General features: G+C 42.1%; 1 protein-coding gene across 2 annotated transcripts in view; it reads right to left on the bottom strand.

Moving 5' to 3' along the window:
• CCDC175 (coiled-coil domain containing 175) overlaps nt 1-25,790 on the bottom strand; it is a 52,719-nt gene that overhangs the window by 22,208 nt on the left and 4,721 nt on the right. For both annotated transcript variants that reach the window (XM_075843575.1, XM_075843576.1), the window contains exons 2-7: nt 14,428-14,513; nt 11,211-11,322; nt 7,693-7,828; nt 5,956-6,184; nt 1,913-2,035; nt 236-345 (exon numbers count right to left, since the gene is read on the bottom strand). In XM_075843575.1, coding sequence (XP_075699690.1) covers nt 236-345; nt 1,913-2,035; nt 5,956-6,184; nt 7,693-7,828; nt 11,211-11,322; nt 14,428-14,513 — 796 coding nt within the window. The remainder of the gene's footprint in view (nt 1-235; nt 346-1,912; nt 2,036-5,955; nt 6,185-7,692; nt 7,829-11,210; nt 11,323-14,427; nt 14,514-25,790) is intronic.

The raw sequence follows: 25,790 nt of genomic DNA on the forward strand, positions 1-25,790 counted from the left end.
ACATAGATTTTGTTTGTAGTCTGTTACCGTGGAGACACATAAGTCTGCATAGTAGCTGTAACAAAAGAAGATTATTAATTAAGACTATTTCTGAAGATGGGTCATGCTTCCTTTCACATGCACTAGAGCAATAAACCAAAAAGGTTGTAAAGGTGAACATAGCCTTAAAGCAAAGCTTCCACAGCTATTCATAGTCGTGTTAAAAACATTCTACTCTTTTTGACATACAACTCACATTTTGTTTGAGGTATCCATTGACTGCTTTTTTTGGATGTCTAGTTTATTCGTCAGTCTTCCATGTGAAGCTTGCAAAAGTAAAATCTTGCCCTTTACAGAAGATATATCCTGAAAAAAAACCAAAACAACTTGTACAACATCTCTTGTATTTGATCAAGCCAATACTTGAGGTCCATGGCCACCAGTTTCATCCCTGATCTATTGACTGTACATGGATAGAGACAACAGAACATGCTCATATAGCTTCACAAGGCAGTTGGAGGCCAATGCTATTGCTTCACATGATATCTTTTATTCTACCACTATTTTCGGGCAGGGAGCAAGATGTGAGCAGACAAAAGAACACGAGGCCATTGCTGCTGCAGTCAAACATACTTGGGAAATAATGTGGGAAGTGTTGGATGTGACTTCTCTGGAATAATATACTTGCACATCAGAGATCCTAATCCCTTTCTTGCTTGCAAAACACTTTCAAATATAAACTGTGGCGTTGAACCACACAGAATATTAAAAGGTGAAAAGGTTGTGACATGGAGTGTCCCTTGAAGTATTTGCCAGTGATTTGGTTTTGCCCCTACTGTCAGGTTTCGGTATATACTGTATTTAAAGCTGCCACTAGCTCGGTAGTCACATAGCCACATGTAAGATTTACAAAATGCAGTTCAGGGATCTGGCACCAGGCACATCAGGATAGTAGACTTTTTGATCATACAGAAACTTTATTGGGATTACACGTTTCGGGAATGTACCAGTCCCTTCATCAGATCATCAGACTAACTGATAAAGGAACCGGAAACGCGTATAGCTTCTGTATGATCAAAAAGTCTACCATCCTGATGTCCCTGCCGCCAGATCCCTGAACTGCATTCTGTAAACCTTACACAAGGTTCCTTTCCTCCAGAGGGGCAGCATACTTATCCAGAGTGCTGTGCATATACCAAAACTACCCTAATAGATGAGTGGCATTTCATGACCTGCTCCTAACCTAAAGTAGCCTGCTGTCCTGTATGATGTTACCTTAGAGGAGCGCCACCTCTCTCTTTTTTTCCTCTGTCCTTTTTTTAAGAGCCACATGTGGCTATTGAGACACTGGCTGGGGAACATTGCCATACATGGGCACTTCTATGGGGATGATATGCCACATACCGTTATAATATGGGCACAAATGCTGACACCAAGCAAGCTATACTATTATATTCCCACTACCATGTTCTAGTGTAGTAGCACAGAGTGGGTACAATATACTATGTAGCACGACTTTGTGGGGACAATATGCAGTGTCACACTGTTTAATATAGATCGTCTGCTATTTTACACTATGTGGTACCGGCCCAATCTATTTGATTTCCTGTTAAAGCAGATGTGTCGGCTGTATATACTGTCCTAGGTAGGGGCAGATTATTACAGGGACAGGTCCGTTCTCCTATTATCCACACCGGAACTAAAATACGAATGTGCCGTTTGGCAAATAGGAGCGATCAAAGAATACAGCGGATGCATCATTCAGTTTCCGATGTATTCACGAGGAGAGCGCTCATCCGCCTCTTAGCTGGGGCAGCATTCTCAGATGACAGATCCGCTTTAAGTGCATATTGAACATTACTCTTGTATCACTATATCATTTTACATTTTAACGACTTATAGTCGTAACATCTAAAGTCGGTCCATATCTTGCCTCTTTCTCCGTGTTAATTTTCTCTTCCACATCAAACAGCGCTGATCTCCTTTGACTGAGGTATACTTTCTTTTCTGCATTTCTCCCATCTTGTACTTCAGTCTTTCTTTGAGTTTCGGTGATCTACATATAGACAACGGGGAATAATATATAAAGTAAATATTTATATGTAGGGTTATATTTTTATTATGTGCCTTCTAAACATACATTTAATTAGAAACATAAAAAATATAAACCGACTAGGGCCATTCATCAAAACACATTACAGTGGGCCTTCCCCGGGACCCTAACAATAGCACAGATTTATATAAATATGGCCTAGTTTAATTCAGTGCTATTCAAATCTAAGTAGCCAGGAATTGTTCCTCACAGCAACATTATTAGGTTCTTTTCTAATGATATCGATAATACTAGACACTACGGTATTTTGTTCATCCCTGGTTTGATTTAAAGCGTTCCATCCTAGAAAACTACAGGGTATCCATAAGGCTGGGTTCACACGTGGCGGAATTTCACTTGAATTCCGCTGCGGACACTCCGCAGCGTTAATCTGCAGCGGAGCCGTTTCTCCATTGACTTCCACTTAAATTTAGAAGTGTTCGTTTAGACGATGCGTAAAATTCCGCTGCGGAGCATAGGCTGCGGAGCGGAATTTGGTGTCCGCAGCATGCTCTGTCTGTTGCGGAGCAGTGGCGGACTGGTTGCGGACTCATGGCGGAATTTCTCCATTGACTTCAATGGAGATTCTAAATTCCGCAATGAAGTCCGCAGCTGTCATGCACATGTTATGTGTGCTGCGGATGCGTCTTGCTTTTTTAACATGACATTTCTTCATTCTGGCTGGACCTATGTATTTCTAGGTCTACAGCCAGACTGAGGAAGTCAATGGGGCTCCCGGAATTACGGGAGCGTTGCTAGGAGACGTCTGTAAATAGTCACTGTCCAGGGTGCTGAAAGAGTTAAGCGATCGGCAGTAACTGTTTCTGCCCCCTGGACAGTGACTACCGATCCCAATATACAGCAACCTGTAAAAAAATAGAAGTTCATACTTACCGAGAACTCCCTGCTTCTGTCTCCAGTCCGGCTTCCGAGGATGACGTTTCAGTCTAAGTGACGGCTGCAGCCAATCACAGGCTGCAGCGGTCACATGGACTGCCGCGTCATCCAGGGAGGTCGGGCTGGATGCAGAAAGAGGGACGCGTCACCAAGACAACGGGCGGTAAGTATGAAATTCGTTTACTTTCACTAGGGAAAGTGCTGTCCCTTCTCTCTATCCTGCACTGATAGAGAGAAGGGGAACACTTTTTCCGCAGTCCGCAGCAGCTAGTCCGAATCAATTTACTGCACATTTTGGGCAGATCCGCAGCCGTAATCCGCAACCCAGATTAGGTGCGGCATTGATGCGGACAGCTGCGGAGGAAATCCTCCATATAACACCTGCACCTCCATATAACACCGATTCTATACGAGACAATAAGAAAAAATATTTGTGGCATGCTCCATTAGACTCAGTATGTACGGAATATTCTCTCCGAAAAGCATTGATTCTGGGGAGAATATCTACATACACACAGAGTCCGACAGAGCCGGTACTGCAGTGCACAAAGGCCGCACAGCTTCATACTAAGGGTATGTTTTCACAGGTCGGATACGCTTTGGAAAAGTATGCAGTGCATCCGAACAAGAACCCACAGGGAATTCTGTCCGAAAGACCGCACTAAATTATGGTGCCGATTTTGGGCTAGAATCGGCGCTGCAGAAAATCAATACTTACCTCACTCTAGTTGCCATCAGCAGTTTTTTTATTCAGACTTGCATTTTTTTGTGGTGGATTTCAGCTTTTCCGCTGCAAAAATCGCAACATTTGATATTTGTTGCAGATTTTTATCTCCCCAATGAACTCAATGAGGAAAAGCCACAACAGACGTGCCACGATTCCGCAGCATAGATTGACATGTGGATTAAAAATCTGCACCGCAGGTCAATTTATGCACGTTTTGTCAGCAGATTTTTTTACGCAGCATGTGGATGAAATTCGTTAAAATCTCATCCACTTTGCTGCTACTGTAAGGGCGGGTTCACACATAGCGGAATTTCACTTAAATTCCGCTGCGGACACTCCGCAGCGTTAATCCGCAGCGGAGCCGTTTCTCCATTGACTTTCACTTTAATTTAGCAGTGTTCGTTTACACGATGCGTACAATTCCGCTGCGGAGCATAGGCTGCGGAGCGGAATTTGGTGTCCGCAGCATGCTCTGTCTGTTGCGGAGCAGTGGCGGACTGGTTGCGGACTCATGGCGGAATTTCTCCATTGACTTCAATGGAGAGTCAAAATTCCGCAATGAAGTCCGCAGATCTTATGTGTGCTGCGGAGCGTATTGTTTTTACTACCATGACATTTCTTCATTCTGGCTGGACCTATGTATTTCTAGGTCTACAGCCAGACTGAGGAAGTCAATGGGGCTCCCGTAATGACGGGAGCGTTGCTAGGAGACGTCTGTAAATAGTCACTGTCCAGGGTGCTGAAAGAGTTACGCGATCGGCAGTAACTGTTTCTGCACCCGGGACAGTGACTACCGATCTCAATATACATGTATCTGTAAAAAAAAATATAAGTTCATACTTACCGAGAACTCCCTGCGTCTGTCTACAGTCCGGCCTCCCAGGATGACGTTTCAGTGTAAGTGACGGCTGCAGCCAATCACAGGCCAAGCACAGGCTGCAGCGGTCACATGGACTGGAGCGTCATCCAGGGAGGTCGGGCCGGATGCCGAAAGAGGGACGCGTCACCAAGACAACAGGCGGTAAGTATGAATTTCTTTGACTTTCACTAGGGAAAGTGCTGTCCCTTCTCTCTATCCTGCACTGAATAGGGAGAAGAGAAGCACTTTTCCTGCAGTCCGCAGCGGCCAGTCCGCATCAATTTTCTGCACATTTTGTGCAGATCCGCTGCAGAATCTGCAACGCAGATTCTGTGCGGCATTGATGCGGACAGTTGCGGAGGAATTCCGCCATGTGTGGTCATGCCCTAATGCGCTGTGGACTTTCCTCATTGAAACCCATTGTGGAAAACTGTGGTGCGCATACCCCAAGGGCACGGCCAGACGTAGCGGAATTGAAGTGGAATTCTCCTGCGGCCGTTTTTTACAGTTGTTTCAATACATTTTTAGGCAAGTTAGTTCAGACGTTGCGGAAAACTCAGCTGCGGACCATAGGCTGCAGTGCGGATTTTTCCCTCCGCAGCATGCACTTTGCGGAGAAGAAGCGGAATTTCACTGCGGATTTCAGCCTTTGCAATGCAAAAACTGAAATCTATGGCAAGTCCGCTGTCTTTTCTGCAACGTCTGAATTACCTCTCAAATATGCAAATGTTGGTGCAGATTCGTTGCGGAATTGCCCCAAATCTGCACCAACATTTGCAGCGGAAAAACTCTGCCACGTCTGGCCGTGCCCTAAAAGGAACTCAGGCTCCGTGCACAGGGCTATGCAGTGTTCATGAGCCATTATACTGAGGAATATTCAATGCATTACAAGCGTCCAACTGTGATATAAAGTTTAGTTAGAACTATAAGGGTCGGTTCACACAGAGTTTTTTGCCAATAATTTTAACGCGAAAACGGAGTCAGAATCAGCGCCACAAAAAATGCCCAAAATCGTACCCCATTAATTTCAATGGAAATTGTGCCTCTGACCTACCATTGAAATCAATGGGAGGCAGAGAAAAACCTGCGGCACTCGTTATTGAGCGTTGTACGCAGCATTTTTTTGCTCGCAGTCCTTGCATCAGCTTCAATGGCCGCGGGCGAAAAACACAGCATAAAAAACGCAGAAAAACATGTGCAGGTAGTACAAAATCTGCTTCAAAATTCCTGAAGGAATTCTGTGGCGGATTTTTTCTGCCTGCAAAAAAAAACTCAGTGTGAACAGGGTCTTACACAAACTGGACATAATTGACAAGGTATGTAGGGACTCATGATGTCAGTACCAATAAATTATGAAGCCAATTTCTCAGTACAAGCTACAGGTGGTGTGACTATGTGCACCTCAGCAGTTAGTTGTTCCGTCTCCTCAATGAACTGCTGCCTTTCTATAGCCATATCCTCTGCGAGGTCTTCAGTTCTGTTCTGATATTCAGTAATGGCTTCGTTAGCTTCTTTACGCTTGTTGTGGGTCTCATTCACAAGAATACTCTGATGGGCTTTGCTTGCCATCTGCTGGTTCAGTAGATCAACTGCTTCTTGATGTTCATCCCATAATGCTTCCCCCTGTTGGCTACCAGAAAATAAAATCATTGTACATCCCAAAATACTAATAATTAAAGGCAATCATTACAGGTAATACATTGTATATGTTAAAAAGGAGATATAATCCTTTTTGAAAATAAAGATCTTTATTTATAACTTAAAACAGAATTAAATACGGAATCAATAGCGCAGTCGACTCCGCTATTGATTCCGTCGATGAAACGGAAACCTGCCGGAATGGTGACGAACGGAAACCATTAGCGATGTTTCCGTCACCATTGATATCAATGGTGACTGAAACGGAAGCTGTGGTTTCAGTTTCACTTTCCGTTGCGGGGTTCACCCGACGGAAACCTCAGACGGAACCCCGGAACGGAAAGCGAACGGTGATGTCAACAGGCCCTTATCCAGTTCTTTAAAACTGATGGCCTATCCTTAGGATAAACCATATTAAAATATTAGATCGATTGGGGTCCCAAAACCCCTGCAAATCAGCTGTTTAAAGGGGCTGCGGTGCTTTGATGAGCACCGCGTTCCCTTCATTGTTTACCAGGCACAGCCGCTAATAAAAGTCTGGAGCGGTGCAGTACGGAACAGTGTAAACAACGAAGGGCACCCCTTCAAACAGCGGATTGGCGGGGCTGTTCGGAGTCGGGCCTCTACCGATCTAATATTGATGGCCTATAATAAGTATAGGCCATCAATTTAAAAAAACAAATCCCTTTAATAAGCTCCCCTAGTCCCCAAATCTGACACACCATATGCTCCTGTATAGCTGCATCCAGGACGGGGTGACAATTGTACTCAGCTGTAATGACGACAACATTAGGTTTTCCGAAAACTGATCTAACTAAGGAAGGGTGAACGGATTTTTTCAGTTTCGACAGAACACAATTCAATGACTTATTTACTGCTGATTTCTGGTTTTAAGGGGAAATGCATAAATTACAATCGCAAAGCATGTGGATATCTGTGCTCTACATTTTAATATGGCTGTAACACACATTTCCCTCAATTCTTTACGAAGACTAATGGTTGATGATGGCGTCCAATGCTTTTTATATAAATTATTTAGTGATGAGCAGTAAAAAAAGCTTTTTAAATAAATTAGTGTTTAGTAAATGCATGCCATATATTTCAGGTGCCACTAAGGCCGGGTTCACACTGTGCGTTTTTTTTGTTGTCTTTTTAAAATGCGTTTTTTGTTTTGGTAGATCAGCTCCTAAGTCAGCCCAAAAAAAAAAACGCATGTTAAGAACGCAACAAAAACGCACAGCATGAACCCAGCCTAAAAAGGGTTGTACGCTAATCACAAATTCAATAATTTTTACAGAATACAAAGAAATGTACAGAAATTATTGGGAACAGATCCCATTTTGAGATCAACATTCCAGACAGCAGACACAATCATGTAAATCGTCTCTTAACAGAAGTCATTGTAGACATAGTGATGCACAGCGTAGTAGAAGTAAGTGACCCCCCCCCCCCCCCACAGACACAGATATACAAAACAGAATTCACCGTAAATAAATTTACCTCAAAAATCTATTATTCTCTTCAAGTTCTCTTTGTTTCCTTTCAGTTTTCTCCATTTCCAAGGTTACATTTTTCAGTTCATTTTCTAAGTGAAGTCTCTCTGCAGCGATGGACTCACGAGCACTTGTAACTGCGTCTAGTAAGAGTTAAACCCCAGAGCTGTCACTTATCACTGACTGATGCCTGTCTATTCCCATCCTTACATGATCCTTACAAGGAACCAATATATAGCCGTGTACTGTAGTCCATCACGTTTAGTATAACCTGTAATGTCAGTAAACCTTCCATGGGTTCCCCTTGTGATAGACTGTATACTCATGAACATACCTTTATTGTTCATAGGTCTGACTGACCTTATTACATTTATCACCCATTACTTATATAGCGCCAACATACAGAGGGATATTAAGAAAATACATTCTTGTGGTGCACCATCCATGAGGCATGGTGAGAACTTTACCTCAGGCGGCAAGATCCCTTGATTCTTGACCACAGGGGGTAGAATTTGGCAGATATACAGACCATCTCTGCACTTTCCCATTTCCAATTTGCACTTTCCCATGTTAATTTTAAAGGGGTTTTCCCTCTAAGAACAGGATAGGTGACAAATGTATGATCGCTGGCGGTCACACCACTGGGACCCCCACCAATCACTAGATCAGGGGTCTTGACCCATATTCCTCCTCACTGCACAATCACAGTAAGAATATTGAATTGAGTGGCGGTCACACATGTCTGCTGCCACTCCGTTCTAGTGATCGATGGGACTCCCAGTGGTGGGGATCCCAGCAGTCATACATTTAGCAGCTGTCCTGTGTGTAGGTGATAAATGTTCTTAGTGGGAAATCCCCTTTATAAAGGCTAGAAACACCCCTGATTCTCATCAATCCCTGTCACTATGGTCTGGTTTCCTCCTCGGCCAATTTTATAAGAAGCCACTTAACCTTACCATGTTTTCATATTGTGAGAGAAAACTGGAATACAAGGAAGAACCACATAAATAACATACCAACTAAATGCTGATGTGGATCTGCTCAGACTCATCTTAGATGTGTTACCTACAGGGCCACTGTGCTGGTTATACTGGACGATACTATAGGTTTTCAAAGCCTTGTTTGGCCAAATTCTGACCATAAACATGTATGGCATAAAATTAATAGTCTGTAGGGGTTTGACCGCTGGGACCTCACCTATCACTAGAACGGAAGTTATATGTCTAACCTTGCACACATCAGAGTCAAGAGGAGAGAGGTAGAGAGCTCATTTGGCTAGATCTGTATCACTTGTAGACTAAAATGGAGAGTGTCTGCACATGCTTGGCCAACTCACAACTCCTCACTGCTCTGACGTATACAACAAAGGAACATAGGATCAGACCTCGACATTTAAACATTTATGGTATATCCCATGGATATACACATGGTCAATATGGGACTCAAAATGATGTGTGTGGTGTGTGTGTGTGTGTGTGTGTGTGTATATATGTATGGTGTGTGTGTGTGTGGGTGTGTGTGTGTGTGTGTGTATGTGTGTGATGTATGTGTAGTGTATGAGTGTGTAGTGTATATGTGTGGTGTATGTGTGTGTGTGTGGTGTATGTGTGTGTTTGTGGTGCTGTATGTATGTTTGTGGTGCTGTATGTGTGTGGTGTAGGTGTGTATGTGTGGTGTATGTGTGTGTGGTGTAAGTGTGTAGTATTGTATTTGTGTGTGTGGTGGTGTATGTGTGTGTGGTGTATGTTTGTGCTATGTGTGTGGTGTATATGTGTGTGGTGGTGTATGTGTGTGTGGTGTAAGTGTGTGGTGTAAGTGTGTGGTTTAAGTGTGTGTGGTGTATGTGTGTGTGGTGTATGTGTGTGTTTGTGGTGCTGTATGTGTGTGTGTATGTTTGTGGTGCTGTATGTGTGTGGTGTAGGTGTGTATGTGTGGTGTATGTGTGTGTGTGGTGTAAGTGTGTAGTATTGTATTTGTGTGTGTGGTGGTGTATGTGTGTGTGGTGTATGTTTGTGCTATGTGTGTGGTGTATATGTGTGTGGTGTATATGTGCGTGGTGGTGTATGTGTGTGTGGTGTAAGTGTGTGGTGTAAGTGTGTGGTTTAAGTGTGTGTGGTGTATGTGTGTGTGGTGTATGTGTGTGTTTGTGGTGCTGTATGTGTGTGTGTATGTTTGTGGTGCAGGTGTGTGGTGTATGTGTGTGTGTGGTGTAAGTGTGTGGTGTATGTGAGTGTGTGGTGTATGTGTGAGTGGTGTATGTGTGTGTGGTATTGTATTTGTATGTGTGTGGTGTATCTGTGTGTGGTGGTGTATGTGTGTGTGTGTGTGTGTGTGTGTGTGTGGTGTATATGTGTGTGTGGTGTATGTGTGTGTGGTGTGTGTGTATTTGTGTGTGGTGGTGTATGTGTGTGTGTGTGTATGGTGTGTGTGTATGTGTGTGTGGTTGGTGTGTGTGTGTATGTATGGTGAATGTGTGTGGTGTATCTGTGTGTGGTGGTGTATGTGTGTGTGGTGTGTGTATGTGTGTGTGGTGTGTGTGTGTGTGTATGTGGTGTATGTGTGGTGTATGTTTGCTGTGTGTGTGTGTGTGTGTGTGTGTGTGTGTGTGTGTGTGTGTGGTGTATGTGTGGTGTATGTGTGTGTGGTGTGTGTGGTGTGTGTTGTATGTTTGTTCTGTGTGTGTGTGTGTGTGTGTGTGTGTGTGTGTGTGTGTGTGTGTGGTGTATGTGTGTGTGGTGTATGTGATGTATGTGTGTGTGGTGTATGTGTGTGTGGTGTATGTGTGTGTGGTGTATGTGATGTATGTGTGTGTGGTGTATGTGTGTGTGGTGTATGTGTGTGTGGTGTATGTGTGTGTGTGGTGTATGTGTGTGTGTGGTGTATGTGTGTGTGTTGTATGTGTGTGTGGTGTATGTTTGAGCTGTGTGTGTGGTGTATGTGTGTGTGGTGTATGTGTGTTGTGTGTGTGTGTGTGTGTGTGGTGTGTGTGTGGTGTATGTGTGGTGAATGTGTGTGTGGTGTATGTTTGTTGTGTGTGTGTGTGGTGTATGTGTGGTGTATGTTTGTGCTGTGTGTGTGGTGTATGTTTGTGCTGTGTGTGTGGTGTATGTGTTTGTGGTGTATGTGTGTGTGCTGTATGTGTGTGTGCTGTATGTGTGTGTGCTGTATGTGTGTGTGCTGTATGTGTGTGCTGTATGTGTGTGCTGTATGTGTGTGCTGTATGTGTGTGCTGTATGTGTGTGGTGGTGTGTAAAAGAAACCGGAATCTAAGAAATGTTACTAGAGCTACGTATCTGTAATGAGACAAGATTTGCGGTACTGCATCAAGAACCACACGTGAATGGGGAAAACACCACACGTAAATAATATACTAATAAACTGCTGCACACGTATAAACTCCCATTCAGTTATGCATTCTTAGCCTCTGCAATAAAGACCGCCCGAGAACCCCGGCCTACATATAGGTTATATAGGCTCTAATACACCCAGGATCAATCCCTGCGAGTCACGACTGTTGAACGTCACCTTCTATCTCTCTTGTGATGATTCTTGGCAGATGCACAACTTTGTATCGTAATTTGCTGTTTTCTATTGTCTCTTCTTCCAGAAGCTCGCGCGTATTCCTTCTTATGTCTTCCTAATTGATGGAGAGAATAAAATTGGTCCCACATGACACATAAGAAGAAAGTTGCCTAGTGGCTCGAGGGACTTGTAAGGAAGTGATATGTTCAAAGCACTGTGCGATCTTCCTGTCTGTTACACTATCTCACACCCACAGCGAGCTGCGCTTTGAAAAAAAACGACACTGACTACTAAAACGCCACAAATACGCTACAAACCAAAATGCTTTGTATGTAGTGTTTTCTATAGTTCCCTATAGTCTTTAAAATAACTTTATAATAGCGTTTTTGGACTTAAAAAATAAAAACCGGTGAAAAATGTCAATAAAAACGCTGAGCCTGTATAGCAGTGCTGCCAGCTGTTTCGGCTCCGTATTGTGCATGAGCCCTTGTAGAAATGTATGAAGTAAAATTCCTTTAATCAAAGACTCAATAATCCGCAATTTAGTCAAATATTCCAAACACCTTTGGCTGAAACTGAGCAGAGATGGTAAGTACGGTATAAGGCACCTCTGTATAATAAGAAAGACCTGGTTCACGTCACGTTTTAGCCCTTCGTTTAGCATGTGCCTTGGGAAAGCTCACGACGTACATGCGAAACGACTCCATAGGGCTCCATTAGCCTGACGGAGGCCAAAAGAGGGTCCTTTTGGCCTCGGTCAGGCTGATATATGTCAGTATACCTTTTTTTGCAGAATGGCATAACGCAGTAGATTATGCTATTGCATCCAGAGGAATCCCACAAAAAAACAAACTAACGAATACCACGTGGTATGTGCTTTTTTAACACGGGTGCTTGTGTGTGACGGATGTGTGACGGCCACTGTATGGCATCTATCAGAGGTATTAATTTAACATATTCCTGGGAAAAGCATCAGATAGCGTTTGGAGTCCCCGGGAAAAGCATCAAGAAGCGCTCTGGCCGGGCTTCCAGGCCTGGGGAAGCCCCTGACGTCACTATCCATATATGGACAGTGACGTGAGGGGCTCCCGACGTCACTGTCTATATATGGACAGTGATGGGTGATGGCAGGGGCTCCTCCTTTCCCGGAGTCCGCGGCTAGAGTGTTACCATCCATCACTGTCCATATATATATTATATTATATATATATATATATATATATATATTTAGAGGGTGATGTCAGAAGCTTCCTCGGGAATAGTGCTTTAAAGAGGCTCTGTCACCAGATTATAAGTGCCCTATCTCCTACATAATCTGACCGGCGCTGTAATGTAGATAACAGCAGTAGTTTTTATTTTGAAAAACTATCATTTTTGAGCAAGTTATGAGCAATTTTAGATTTATGCTAATTAGTTTCTTAATAGACAACTGGGCGTGTTTTTACTTTTGACCAAGTGGGTGTTGTACAGAGGAGTGTATGACGCTGACCAATCAGTGACCAATCAGCATCATACACTTCTCATTGTTCCAGACCAGCATGATCCACAGCACAGTGTGATCGTGCAGTGAAAGAAGCTGGGCTGGAACAATGAGAAGTGTATGAAGCTGATTGGTCACTGATTGGTCAGCGTCATACACTCCTCTGTACAATGCCCACTTGGTCAAAAGTAGAAACACGCCCAGTTGGTCTTTAAGAAAGGAATTAGCATAAATCTAAAATTGCTCATAACTTGCTAAAAAATGATCGTTTTTCAAAATAAAAACCACTGCTGTTATCTACATTATAGCGCTGATCAGACTATGTAGGAGATAGGGCACTTATAATCTGGTGACAGAGCCTCTTTAAGTAGCATTCTGTCCGAAGAGTTAGGGCAACATATCCCACTGTATGTATATACAGTGTGATATATCGCTACCTTCCATTGGAGGTTTATGTTGGGACTCTTTCCGACATATACCTCTGACGGAAGAACAAAGCCGCAATGTGAACCAGGCCTTAAATGTTAGCATTTCAGGGTGTCTTCCTTCCGGGTTGATGTATGTAATCTTTTAAGGCCCTATTCACATGGCAGGGATAGTCGGCCGTGTGATGTCCATTTGTGTAACGTCCATCACAGTAAAAACAATATATCCCAAATGAGGCTATTCACACGGCCGATTTTTTTCTACCGGGCTCTCAAAAGTAGAACAAGCCCTACTTTGGGCTGTTCTCACGACCACATGGCTCCCATAGAACTCTATGGGGCCGTGTAAAATACGGCGGTCACTTGGATGAGATCCGAGTGACGGCTGTGTTTTCTGCTGCTCGCTCTCTCCTCCTCCTTAGGCTATGTTCACACGGGGTCTTTTGCCGAGTTTTTTGACGCGGAAACCGCGTCGCAAAACTCGGCAGAAACGGCCTGAGAACGCCTCCCATTGATTTCAATGGGAGGCGTCGGCGTCTTTTTCCCGCGAGCAGTAAAACTGCCTCGCGGGAAAAAGAAGCGACATGCCCTATCTTCGGGCGCTTCCGCCTCCGACCTCCCATTGACTTCAATGGGAGGCAGGAGAAAGCGTATATCTCGCTGTTTTATGCCCGCGGCGCTCAATGGCCGCGGGCGAAAAACGGCGCGATAATTGCTGTTCACACGGAGTATTTTGGGGGAGGAATATCTGCCTCAAAATTCAGTTTGGAACTTTGAGGCAAATATTCCTCCCCCAAAATACTCCGTGTGAACATAGCCTTTTACAGCAAGAAGTGCATGCGAGGAGGAGGAAAATATTTTTTGCTGTAGGTAGTGTCACACCCCCCTGAGATGCCACCACACCCCCCTGAGATGCCACCACACCCCCCTGTAGGCGATCATGTGACGTTCCTGTGGGTGTTTTTTAATGGGTTGGGACCAAAAAAAATGGACAAATGGACAGTGAAAAACGGATGCAAAATGGGTCACGTTAGAAGCGGAAACGCGGCCCGGAATGGATCTAAAACGGATGCAAAACGGCCAAGAAAAACAGACCAAAACTGACGTTTTTATAGGCCCAACGCAGACCCTGTCTTGTAATTAGAGCCTATGGTTGTCTAGAAAAGTAATCTAGAACCATTTGATATTACATTCTAGGATTCTAAATTTTGAAACAAGTAACATCAGTAATCTACAAGTAGAATGTTTTCACAGTCTGGATATAGATATATATATACACTGTATATACATACACTGTGTCCTGGTCAATTCTTACCAATTCCTTCACAGCATCTGCCACTGCCATCAAGTGTTGTGTAATGTCTTCATCAAATGTTGGATCTTCGCCTTTTACCTGTTTCTCTAATAGAACGGAGAGAAGCTGTGAGAACACGTTCAATTGTTGCAGGTTTCATGCAGATTTTGCACCGAAAATCTACAACAATGCTAGTGAATGTGTTTTAAAAAAAAGCCCATTCACACATACTCAGATTTTAGGGCATGGCGTGGATTCATCATGTCAGATATGTTGCACCGTTTCACTGCGATTTTCATTTTTTGCAATGAAATATGTCACACATGAAGATTGTGCCGCAGATTCTCTGTGAATTTGCAGCAATGTCCGTAAAGGGAACATTTCCGCTACATCTGATCGTAGCCTAATACATTTTGATATTTTTCAGAAGTTTCATTAGGTTTACAGACCCTTTTAATTTGGTAGAGGGGTTTAACATGAAATATGTACTTTGTATGATATATTCACTAAAGTGCTGATGTCTGCACAAATGTGTTGACTCCTGTGAATTTGACTTTTCTTTTGCTTCGCCCCTTTCGACCAGCTGACGTTATCTAGAGAATTAACCACCTAGCTAGATGCACCTAAAGCTGCCCGTACTATTCCTCCCGTCCCCCCCATACAAATGCAGTCAACTGGGCTATTGGTTCCGTCAAGAACAACGGAATCCTGTCACAACGGTGACGAACGGAAACCATTAGCAACGTTTCCATCACCATTGATAAGGTTTCCGGAAGAGCAACGCTGATGTGAACCGGCCCTAATAATGATTGCTAACAATATGGGTGTGTTCACACGCAGAGTCAAAAACGTCTCAAAATACGGAGATGTTTTCAAGAGAAAACAGCTCCTGATTTTTAGACGTTTTTTGTGCCTCTCGCGATTTTCGCTGCGTTTTTCAATAGAGTCTATGGAAAACGGCTCCAAAAACGTCCCAAGAAGTGTCCTGCATTTCCTTTTCGTGGCCGTTTTTTTTACGCGTCAAAAAAAACGCTGCGAAAAATGCTCCGTCGGAACAGATTTCGATTTTTCCAATTCTTCGGCCGTTTTTCGTGTGAACACTCAGACTGGAAAGATCATTAACCATAATCATCCAGTAAAAATGTCTGCAAGTCGTAACAAATTGAAGACTCGCTTTATATTTTTCTTTGTAGAAGTGTCCAAAAGTCTCTTGAAAGGGGGGGGGGGGTGACCCCCAGAAGGGCAGGCAAAGTCCATGCTGATCTTGGCTGATAGGCGTCAGCATTAGGAGAGGAAGTGACACTTGAAATACACGAGCAGCTGTTACTGTTAATGAGCTGGTTTTTATTGCCTGGCCCGCTCTATTGTGGCACTGACTGTTTATGGTGGCACTCACTGGCTGCCACTGTGAATGGGGCACTCTCAGGTTGACACGGTTTATAGGGACACTCTGGGAGCACTCTCTTATTGGCACTGGCAATCCCTGGCTGTCAGTGAATGGGGGCACTTTCAGGTTGACACGGTTTATAGGGGCACTATCTGACTGTCACTATTAAGGGACACACTCTGGTTGGCACTGTTTATGGGGACAGCGTCAAAAGGTGGAAACGATGCTTTAAATAAAGTCTAGCATCTCAATTATGCAAATTATCAGAACATTTCCTGCATCAGGAGCCAATGCTACAGCCATGGAGGCCCGAAATGTTGCCCTAGTCTAATAATGGGGTGTTATATAGTGAGTGGTACATCAGCCCTAGTCTATTAATGGGGTGTTATATAGTGAGTGGTACATCAGCCCTAGTCTAATAATGGGGTGTTATATAGTGAGTGGTACATCAGCCCTAGTCTAATAATGGGGTGTTATATAGTGAGTGGTACATCAGCCCTAGTCTAATAATGGGGTGTTATATAGTGAATGGTACATCAGCCCTAGTCTAATAATGGGGTGTTATATAGTGAGTGATACATCAGCCCAAGTCTAATAATGGGGTGTTATATAGTGAGTGGTACATCAGCCCTAGTCTAATAATGGGGTGTTATATAGTGAGTGGTACATCAGCCCTAGTCTAATAATGGGGTGTTATATAGTGAGTGGTACATAAGCCCTAGTCTAATAATGGGGTGTTATATAGTGAGTGGTACATAAGCCCTAGTCTAATAATGGGGTGTTATATAGTGAGTGGTACATCAGCCGTAGTCTAATAATGGGGTGTTATATAGTGAGTGGTACATCAGCCCTAGTCTAATAATGGGGTGTTATATAGTGAGTGGTACATCAGCCCTAGTCTAATAATGGGGTGTTATATAGTGAGTGGTACATCAGCCCTAGTCTAATAATGGGGTGTTATATAGTGAGTGGTACATCAGCCCTAGTCTAATAATGGGGTGTTATATAGTGAGTGATACATCAGCCCTAGTCTAATAATGGGGTGTTATATAATGAGTGGTACATCAGCCCTAGTCTAATAATGGGGTGTTATATAGTGAGTGGTACAAAAGTCCTAGTCTAATAATGGGGTGTTATATAGTGAGTGGTACATAAGCCCTAGTCTAATAATGGGGTGTTATATAGTGAGTGGTACATAAGCCCTAGTCTAATAATGGGGTGTTATATAGTGAGTGGTACATCAGCCCTAGTCTAATAATGGGGTGTTATATAGTGAGTGGTACATCAGCCCTAGTCTAATAATGGGGTGTTATATAGTGAATGGTACATAAGCCCTAGTCTAATAATGGGGTGTTATATAATGAGTGGTACATAAGCCCTAGTCTAATAATGGGGTGTTATATAGTGAGTGGTACATAAGCCCTAGTCTAATAATGGGGTGTTATATAGTGAGTGGTACATCAGCCCTAGTCTAATAATGGGGTGTTATATAGTGAGTGGTACATCAGCCCTAGTCTAATAATGGGGTGTTATATAGTGAGTGATACATCAGCCCTAGTCTAATAATGGGGTGTTATATAGTGAGTGGTACATAAGCCCTAGTCTAATAATGGGGTGTTATATAGTGAGTGGTACATAAGCCCTAGTCTAATAATGGGGTGTTATATAGTGAGTGGTACATCAGCCGTAGTCTAATAATGGGGTGTTATATAGTGAGTGGTACATAAGTCCTAGTCTAATAATGGGGTGTTATATAGTGAGTGGTACATCAGCCCTAGTCTAATAATGGGGTGTTATATAGTGAATACATCAGCCCTAGTCTAATAATGGGGTGTTATATAGTGAATACATCAGCCCTAGTCTAATAATGGGGTGTTATATAGTGAGTGGTACATCAGCCCTAGTCTAATAATGGGGTGTTATATAGTGAGTGGTACATCAGCCCTAGTCTAATAATGGGGTGTTATATAGTGAGTGATACATCAGCCCTAGTCTAATAATGGGGTGTTATATAGTGAGTGATACATCAGCCCTAGTCTAATAATGGGGTGTTATATAATGAGTGGTACATCAGCCCTAGTCTAATAATGGGGTGTTATATAGTGAGTGATACATCAGCCCTAGTCTAATAATGGGGTGTTATATAGTGAGTGATACATCAGCCCTAGTCTAATAATGGGGTGTTATATAATGAGTGGTACATCAGCCCTAGTCTAATAATGGGGTGTTATATAGTGAGTGATACATCAGCCCTAGTCTAATAATGGGGTGTTATATAATGAGTGGTACATCAGCCCTAGTCTAATAATGGGGTGTTATATAGTGAGTGGTACATAAGTCCTAGTCTAATAATGGGGTGTTATATAGTGAGTGGTACATAAGCCCTAGTCTAATAATGGGGTGTTATATAGTGAGTGGTACATAAGCCCTAGTCTAATAATGGGGTGTTATATAGTGAGTGGTACATCAGCCCTAGTCTAATAATGGGGTGTTATATAGGGAGTGGTGCATCAGCCCTAGTCTAATAATGGGGTGTTATATAATGAGTGGTACATCAGCCCTAGTCTAATAATGGGGTGTTATATAGTGAGTGGTACATAAGTCCTAGTCTAATAATGGGGTGTTATATAGTGAGTGATACATAAGCCCTAGTCTAATAATGGGGTGTTATATAATGAGTGGTACATCAGCCCTAGTCTAATAATGGGGTGTTATATAGTGAGTGGTAGATAAGTCCTAGTCTAATAATGGGGTGTTATATAGTGAGTGGTACATCAGCCCTAGTCTAATAATGGGGTGTTATATAGTGAGTGGTACATCAGCCCTAGTCTAATAATGGGGTGTTATATAGTGAGTGGTACATCAGCCCTAGTCTAATAATGGGGTGTTATATAGTGAGTGGTACATCAGCCCTAGTCTAATAATGGGGTGTTATATAGTGAGTGGTACATCAGCCCTAGTCTAATAATGGGGTGTTATATAGTGAGTGTTACATCAGCCCTAGTCTAATAATGGGGTGTTATATAGTGAGTGGTACATAAGCCCTAGTCTAATAATGGGGTGTTATATAGTGAGTGGTACATCAGCCCTAGTCTAATAATGGGGTGTTATATAATGAGTGGTACATCAGCCCTAGTCTAATAATGGGGTGTTATATAGTGAGTGGTACATAAGTCCTAGTCTAATAATGGGGTGTTATATAGTGAGTGGTACATCAGCCCTAGTCTAATAATGGGGTGTTATATAGTGAGTGATACATCAGCCGTAGTCCAATAATGGGGTGTTATATAATGAGTGGTACATCAGCCCTAGTCTAATAATGGGGTGTTATATAGTGAGTGATACATCAGCCCTAGTCTAATAATGGGGTGTTATATAATGAGTGGTACATCAGCCCTAGTCTAATAATGGGGTGTTATATAGTGAGTGGTACATAAGTCCTAGTCTAATAATGGGGTGTTATATAGTGAGTGGTACATAAGCCCTAGTCTAATAATGGGGTGTTATATAGTGAGTGGTACATAAGCCCTAGTCTAATAATGGGGTGTTATATAGTGAGTGGTACATAAGCCCTAGTCTAATAATGGGGTGTTATATAGTGAGTGGTACATCAGCCCTAGTCTAATAATGGGGTGTTATATAGTGAGTGGTACATCAGCCCTAGTCTAATAATGGGGTGTTATATAATGAGTGGTACATCAGCCCTAGTCGAATAATGGGGTGTTATATAGTGAGTGGTACATAAGCCCTAGTCTAATAATGGGGTGTTATATAGTGAGTGGTACATCAGCCCTAGTCTAATAATGGGGTGTTATATAGTGAGTGATACATCAGCCCTAGTCTAATAATGGGGTGTTATATAGTGAGTGGTACATAAGCCCTAGTCTAATTATGGGGTGTTATATAGTGAGTGGTACATCAGCCCTAGTCTAATAATGGGGTGTTATATAGTGAGTGGTACATAAGTCCTAGTCTAATAATGGGGTGTTATATAGTGAGTGGTACATCAGCCCTAGTCTAATAATGGGGTGTTATATAGTGAGTGGTACATAAGCCCTAGTCTAATTATGGGGTGTTATATAGTGAGTGGTACATCAGCCCTAGTCTAATAATGGGGTGTTATATAGTGAGTGGTACATAAGTCCTAGTCTAATAATGGGGTGTTATATAGTGAGTGATACATCAGCCCTAGTCTAATAATGGGGTGTTATATAGTGAGTGGTACATAAGCCCTAGTCTAATAATGGGGTGTTATATAGTGAGTGGTACATCAGCCCTAGTCTAATAATGGGGTGTTATATAGTGAGTGTTACATCAGCCCTAGTCTAATAATGGGGTGTTATATAGTGAGTGGTACATAAGTCCTAGTCTAATAATGGGGTGTTATATAGTGAGTGGTACATAAGCCCTAGTCTAATAATGGGGTGTTATATAGTGAGTGGTACATAAGCCCTAGTCTAATAATGGGGTGTTATATAGTGAGTGGTACATAAGCCCTAGTCTAATAAAGGGGTGTTATATAGTGAGTGGTACATCAGCCCTAGTCTAATAATGGGGTGTTATATAATGAGTGGTACATCAGCCCTAGTCTAATAATGGGGTGTTATATAGTGAGTGGTACATAAGCCCTAGTCTAATAATGGGGTGTTATATAGTGAGTGGTACATCAGCCCTAGTCTAATAATGGGGTGTTATATAGTGAGTGGTACATAAGTCCTAGTCTAATAATGGGGTGTTATATAGTGAGTGGTACATCAGCCCTAGTCTAATAATGGGGTGTTATATAGTGAGTGGTACATCAGCCCCTAGTCTAATAATGGGGTGTTATATAGTGAATACATCAGCCCTAGTCTAATAATGGGGTGTTATATAGTGAGTGTTACATTAGCCCTAGTCTAATAATGGGGTGTTTTAGGCTGAGTTCACACGTTGCGGATTTGTCGCAGATTTTGTTGCGTTTTGACGCAGATCTCACCCTTTTGCATTGCAAAGTGTAAAATCTGCACTGAAAATCTGTGTGAAATCCGCGACTTGTGAACTCAGCCATATAGTGAGTGGTACATCAGCCCTAGTCTAATAATGGGGTGTTATATAGTGAGTGGTACATCAGCCCTAGTCTAATAATGGGGTGTTATATAGTGAGTGATACATCAGCCCTAGTCTAATAATGGGGTGTTATATAGTGAGTGGTACATCAGCCCTAGTCTAATAATGGGGTGTTATATAGTGAGTGGTACATAAGTCCTAGTCTAATAATGGGGTGTTATATAGTGAGTGGTACATCAGCCCTAGTCTAATAATGGGGTGTTATATAGTGAGTGGTACATCAGCCCTAGTCTAATAATGGGGTGTTATATAGTGAATACATCAGCCCTAGTCTAATAATGGGGTGTTATATAGTGACTGGTACATCAGCCCTAGTCTAATAATGGGGTGTTATATAGTGAGTGATACATCAGCCCTAGTCTAATAATGGGGTGTTATATAGTGAGTGGTACATAAGTCCTAGTCTAATAATGGGGTGTTATATAGTGAATGGTACATCAGCCCTAGTCTAATAATGGGGTGTTATATAGTGAATGGTACATCAGCCCTAGTCTAATAATGGGGTGTTATATAGTGAGTGGTACATCAGCCCTAGTCTAATAATGGGGTGTTATATAGTGAATGGTACATCAGCCCTAGTCTAATAATGGGGTGTTATATAGTGAGTGGTACATCAGCCCTAGTCTAATAATGGGGTGTTATATAGTGAGTGGTACATCAGCCCTAGTCTAATAATGGGGTGTTATATAGTGAGTGGTACATCAGCCCTAGTCTAATAATGGGGTGTTATATTGTGAGTGGTACATCAGCCCTAGTCTAATAATGGGGTGTTATATAGTGAGTGGTACATCAGACCTAGTCTAATAATGGGGTGTTATATAGTGAGTGGTACATCAGCCCTAGTCTAATAATGGGGTGTTATATAATGAGTGGTACATCAGCCCTAGTCTAATAATGGGGTGTTATATAGTGAGAGGTACATCAGCCCTAGTCTAATAATGGGGTGTTATATAGTGAGTGGTGCATCAGCCCTAGTCTAATAATGGGGTGTTATATAGTGAGTGGTACATCAGCCCTAGTCTAATAATGGGGTATTATATAGTGAGTGATACATCAGCCCTAGTCTAATAATGGGGTGTTATATAGTGAGAGGTACATCAGCCCTAGTCTAATAATGGGGTGTTATATAGTGAGTGGTACATCAGCCCTAGTGTAATAATGGGGTGTTATATAGTGAGTGATACATCAGCCCTAGTGTAATAATGGGGTGTTATATAGTGAGTGATACATCAGCCCTAGTCTAATAATGGGGTGTTATATAGTGAGAGGTACATCAGCCCTAGTCTAATAATAGGGTGTTATATAGTGAGAGGTACATCAGCCCTAGTCTAATAATGGGGTGTTATATAGTGAGTGGTACATCAGCCCTAGTCTAATAATGGGGTGTTATATAGTGAGTGATACATAAGCCCTAGTCTAATAATGGGGTGTTATATAGTGAGTGGTACATCAGCCCTAGTCTAATAATGGGGTGTTATATAGTGAGTGGTACATCAGCCCTAGTCTAATAATGGGGTGTTATATAGTGAGTGATACATCAGCCCTAGTCTAATAATGGGGTGTTATATAGTGAGTGGTACATCAGCCCTAGTCTAATAATGGGGTGTTATATAGTGAGTGGTACATCAGCCCTAGTCTAATAATGGGGTGTTATATAGTGAGTGATACATCAGCCCTAGTCTAATAATGGGGTGTTATATAGTGAATGGTACATCAGCCCGTCTAATAATGGGGTGTTATATAGTGAGTGGTACATCAGCCCTAGTCTAATAATGGGGTGTTATATAGTGAGTGGTACATCAGCCCTAGTCTAATAATGGGGTCTTACATAGTGAGTGGTACATCAGCCCTAGTCTAATAATGGGGTGTTATATAGTGAATACATCAGCCCTAGTCTAATAATGGGGTGTTATATAGTGAGTGGTACATCAGCCCTAGTCTAATAATGGGGTGTTATATAATGAGTGGTACATCAGTCCTAGTCTAATAATGGGGTGTTATATAGTGAATGGTACATCAGCCCTAGTCTAATAATGGGGTGTTATATAGTGAATGGTACATCAGCCCTAGTCTAATAATGGGGTGTTATATAGTGAGTGGTACATCAGCCCTAGTCTAATAATGGGGTGTTATATAGTGAATGGTACATCAGCCCTAGTCTAATAATGGGGTGTTATATAGTGAGTGGTACATCAGCCCTAGTCTAATAATGGGGTGTTATATAGTGAGTGGTACATCAGCCCTAGTCTAATAATGGGGTGTTATATAGTGAGTGGTACATCAGCCCTAGTCTAATAATGGGGTGTTATATTGTGAGTGGTACATCAGCCCTAGTCTAATAATGGGGTGTTATATAGTGAGTGGTACATCAGACCTAGTCTAATAATGGGGTGTTATATAGTGAGTGGTACATCAGCCCTAGTCTAATAATGGGGTGTTATATAATGAGTGGTACATCAGCCCTAGTCTAATAATGGGGTGTTATATAGTGAGAGGTACATCAGCCCTAGTCTAATAATGGGGTGTTATATAGTGAGTGGTGCATCAGCCCTAGTCTAATAATGGGGTGTTATATAGTGAGTGGTACATCAGCCCTAGTCTAATAATGGGGTATTATATAGTGAGTGATACATCAGCCCTAGTCTAATAATGGGGTGTTATATAGTGAGAGGTACATCAGCCCTAGTCTAATAATGGGGTGTTATATAGTGAGTGGTACATCAGCCCTAGTGTAATAATGGGGTGTTATATAGTGAGTGATACATCAGCCCTAGTGTAATAATGGGGTGTTATATAGTGAGTGATACATCAGCCCTAGTCTAATAATGGGGTGTTATATAGTGAGAGGTACATCAGCCCTAGTCTAATAATAGGGTGTTATATAGTGAGAGGTACATCAGCCCTAGTCTAATAATGGGGTGTTATATAGTGAGTGGTACATCAGCCCTAGTCTAATAATGGGGTGTTATATAGTGAGTGGTACATCAGCCCTAGTCTAATAATGGGGTGTTATATAGTGAGTGGTACATCAGCCCTAGTCTAATAATGGGGTGTTATATAGTGAGTGGTACATCAGCCCTAGTCTAATAATGGGGTGTTATATAGTGAGTGATACATCAGCCCTAGTCTAATAATGGGGTATTATATAGTGAGTGATACATCAGCCCTAGTCTAATAATGGGGTGTTATATAGTGAGTGGTACATCAGCCCTAGTCTAATAATGGGGTGTTATATAGTGAGTGGTACATCAGCCCTAGTCTAATAATGGGGTGTTATATAGTGAGTGATACATCAGCCCTAGTCTAATAATGGGGTGTTATATAGTGAATGGTACATCAGCCCGTCTAATAATGGGGTGTTATATAGTGAGTGGTACATCAGCCCTAGTCTAATAATGGGGTGTTATATAGTGAGTGGTACATCAGCCCTAGTCTAATAATGGGGTCTTACATAGTGAGTGGTACATCAGCCCTAGTCTAATAATGGGGTGTTATATAGTGAATACATCAGCCCTAGTCTAATAATGGGGTGTTATATAGTGAGTGGTACATCAGCCCTAGTCTAATAATGGGGTGTTATATAATGAGTGGTACATCAGTCCTAGTCTAATAATGGGGTGTTATATAGTGAGTGATACATCAGCCCTAGTCTAATAATGGGGTGTTATATAATGAGTGGTACATCAGCCCTAGTCTAATAATGGGGTGTTATATAGTGAGTGATACATCAGCCCTAGTCTAATAATGGGGTGTTATATAGTGAGTGATACATCAGCCCTAGTCTAATAATGGGGTGTTATATAGTGAGTGATACATCAGCCCTAGTCTAATAATGGGGTGTTATATAGTGAGTGATACATCAGCCCTAGTCTAATAATGGGGTGTTATATAGTGAGTGGTACATCAGCCCTAGTCTAATAATGGGGTGTTATATAGTGAATGGTACATCAGCCCTAGTCTAATAATGGGGTGTTATATAATGAGTGGTACATCAGCCCTAGTCTAATAATGGGGTGTTATATAGTGAGTGATACATCAGCCCTAGTCTAATAATGGGGTGTTATATAGTGAGTGGTACATAAGCCCTAGTCTAATAATGGGGTGTTATATAGTGAGTGGTACATAAGTCCTAGTCTAATAATGGGGTGTTATATAATGAGTGGTACATCAGCCCTAGTCTAATAATGGGGTGTTATATAGTGAGTGGTACATAAGCCCTAGTCTAATAATGGGGTGTTATATAGTGAATGGTACATCAGCCCTAGTCTAATAATGGGGTGTTATATAATGAGTGGTACATCAGCCCTAGTCTAATAATGGGGTGTTATATAGTGAGTGGTACATCAGCCCTAGTCTAATAATGGGGTGTTATATAGTGAGTGGTACATAAGCCCTAGTCTAATAATGGGGTGTTATATAGTGAGTGGTACATAAGCCCTAGTCTAATAATGGGGTGTTATATAATGAGTGGTACATCAGCCCTAGTCTAATAATGGGGTGTTATATAGTGAGTGGTAGATAAGTCCTAGTCTAATAATGGGGTGTTATATAGTGAGTGGTACATCAGCCCTAGTCTAATAATGGGGTGTTATATAGTGAGTGGTACATAAGCCCTAGTCTAATAATGGGGCGTTATATAGTGAGTGGTACATAAGTCCTAGTCTAATAATGGGGTGTTATATAGTGAGTGGTACATAAGCCCTAGTCTAATAATGGGGTGTTATATAGTGAGTGGTACATCAGCCCTAGTCTAATAATGGGGTGTTATATAGTGAGTGGTACATCAGCCCTAGTCTAATAATGGGGTGTTATATAATGAGTGGTACATCAGCCCTAGTCGAATAATGGGGTGTTATATAGTGAGTGGTACATAAGCCCTAGTCTAATAATG

This window comes from Rhinoderma darwinii, chromosome 12, assembly GCF_050947455.1.
Source record: "Rhinoderma darwinii isolate aRhiDar2 chromosome 12, aRhiDar2.hap1, whole genome shotgun sequence".
In the NCBI taxonomy this organism is placed as follows: Eukaryota; Metazoa; Chordata; class Amphibia; order Anura; family Rhinodermatidae; genus Rhinoderma; species Rhinoderma darwinii.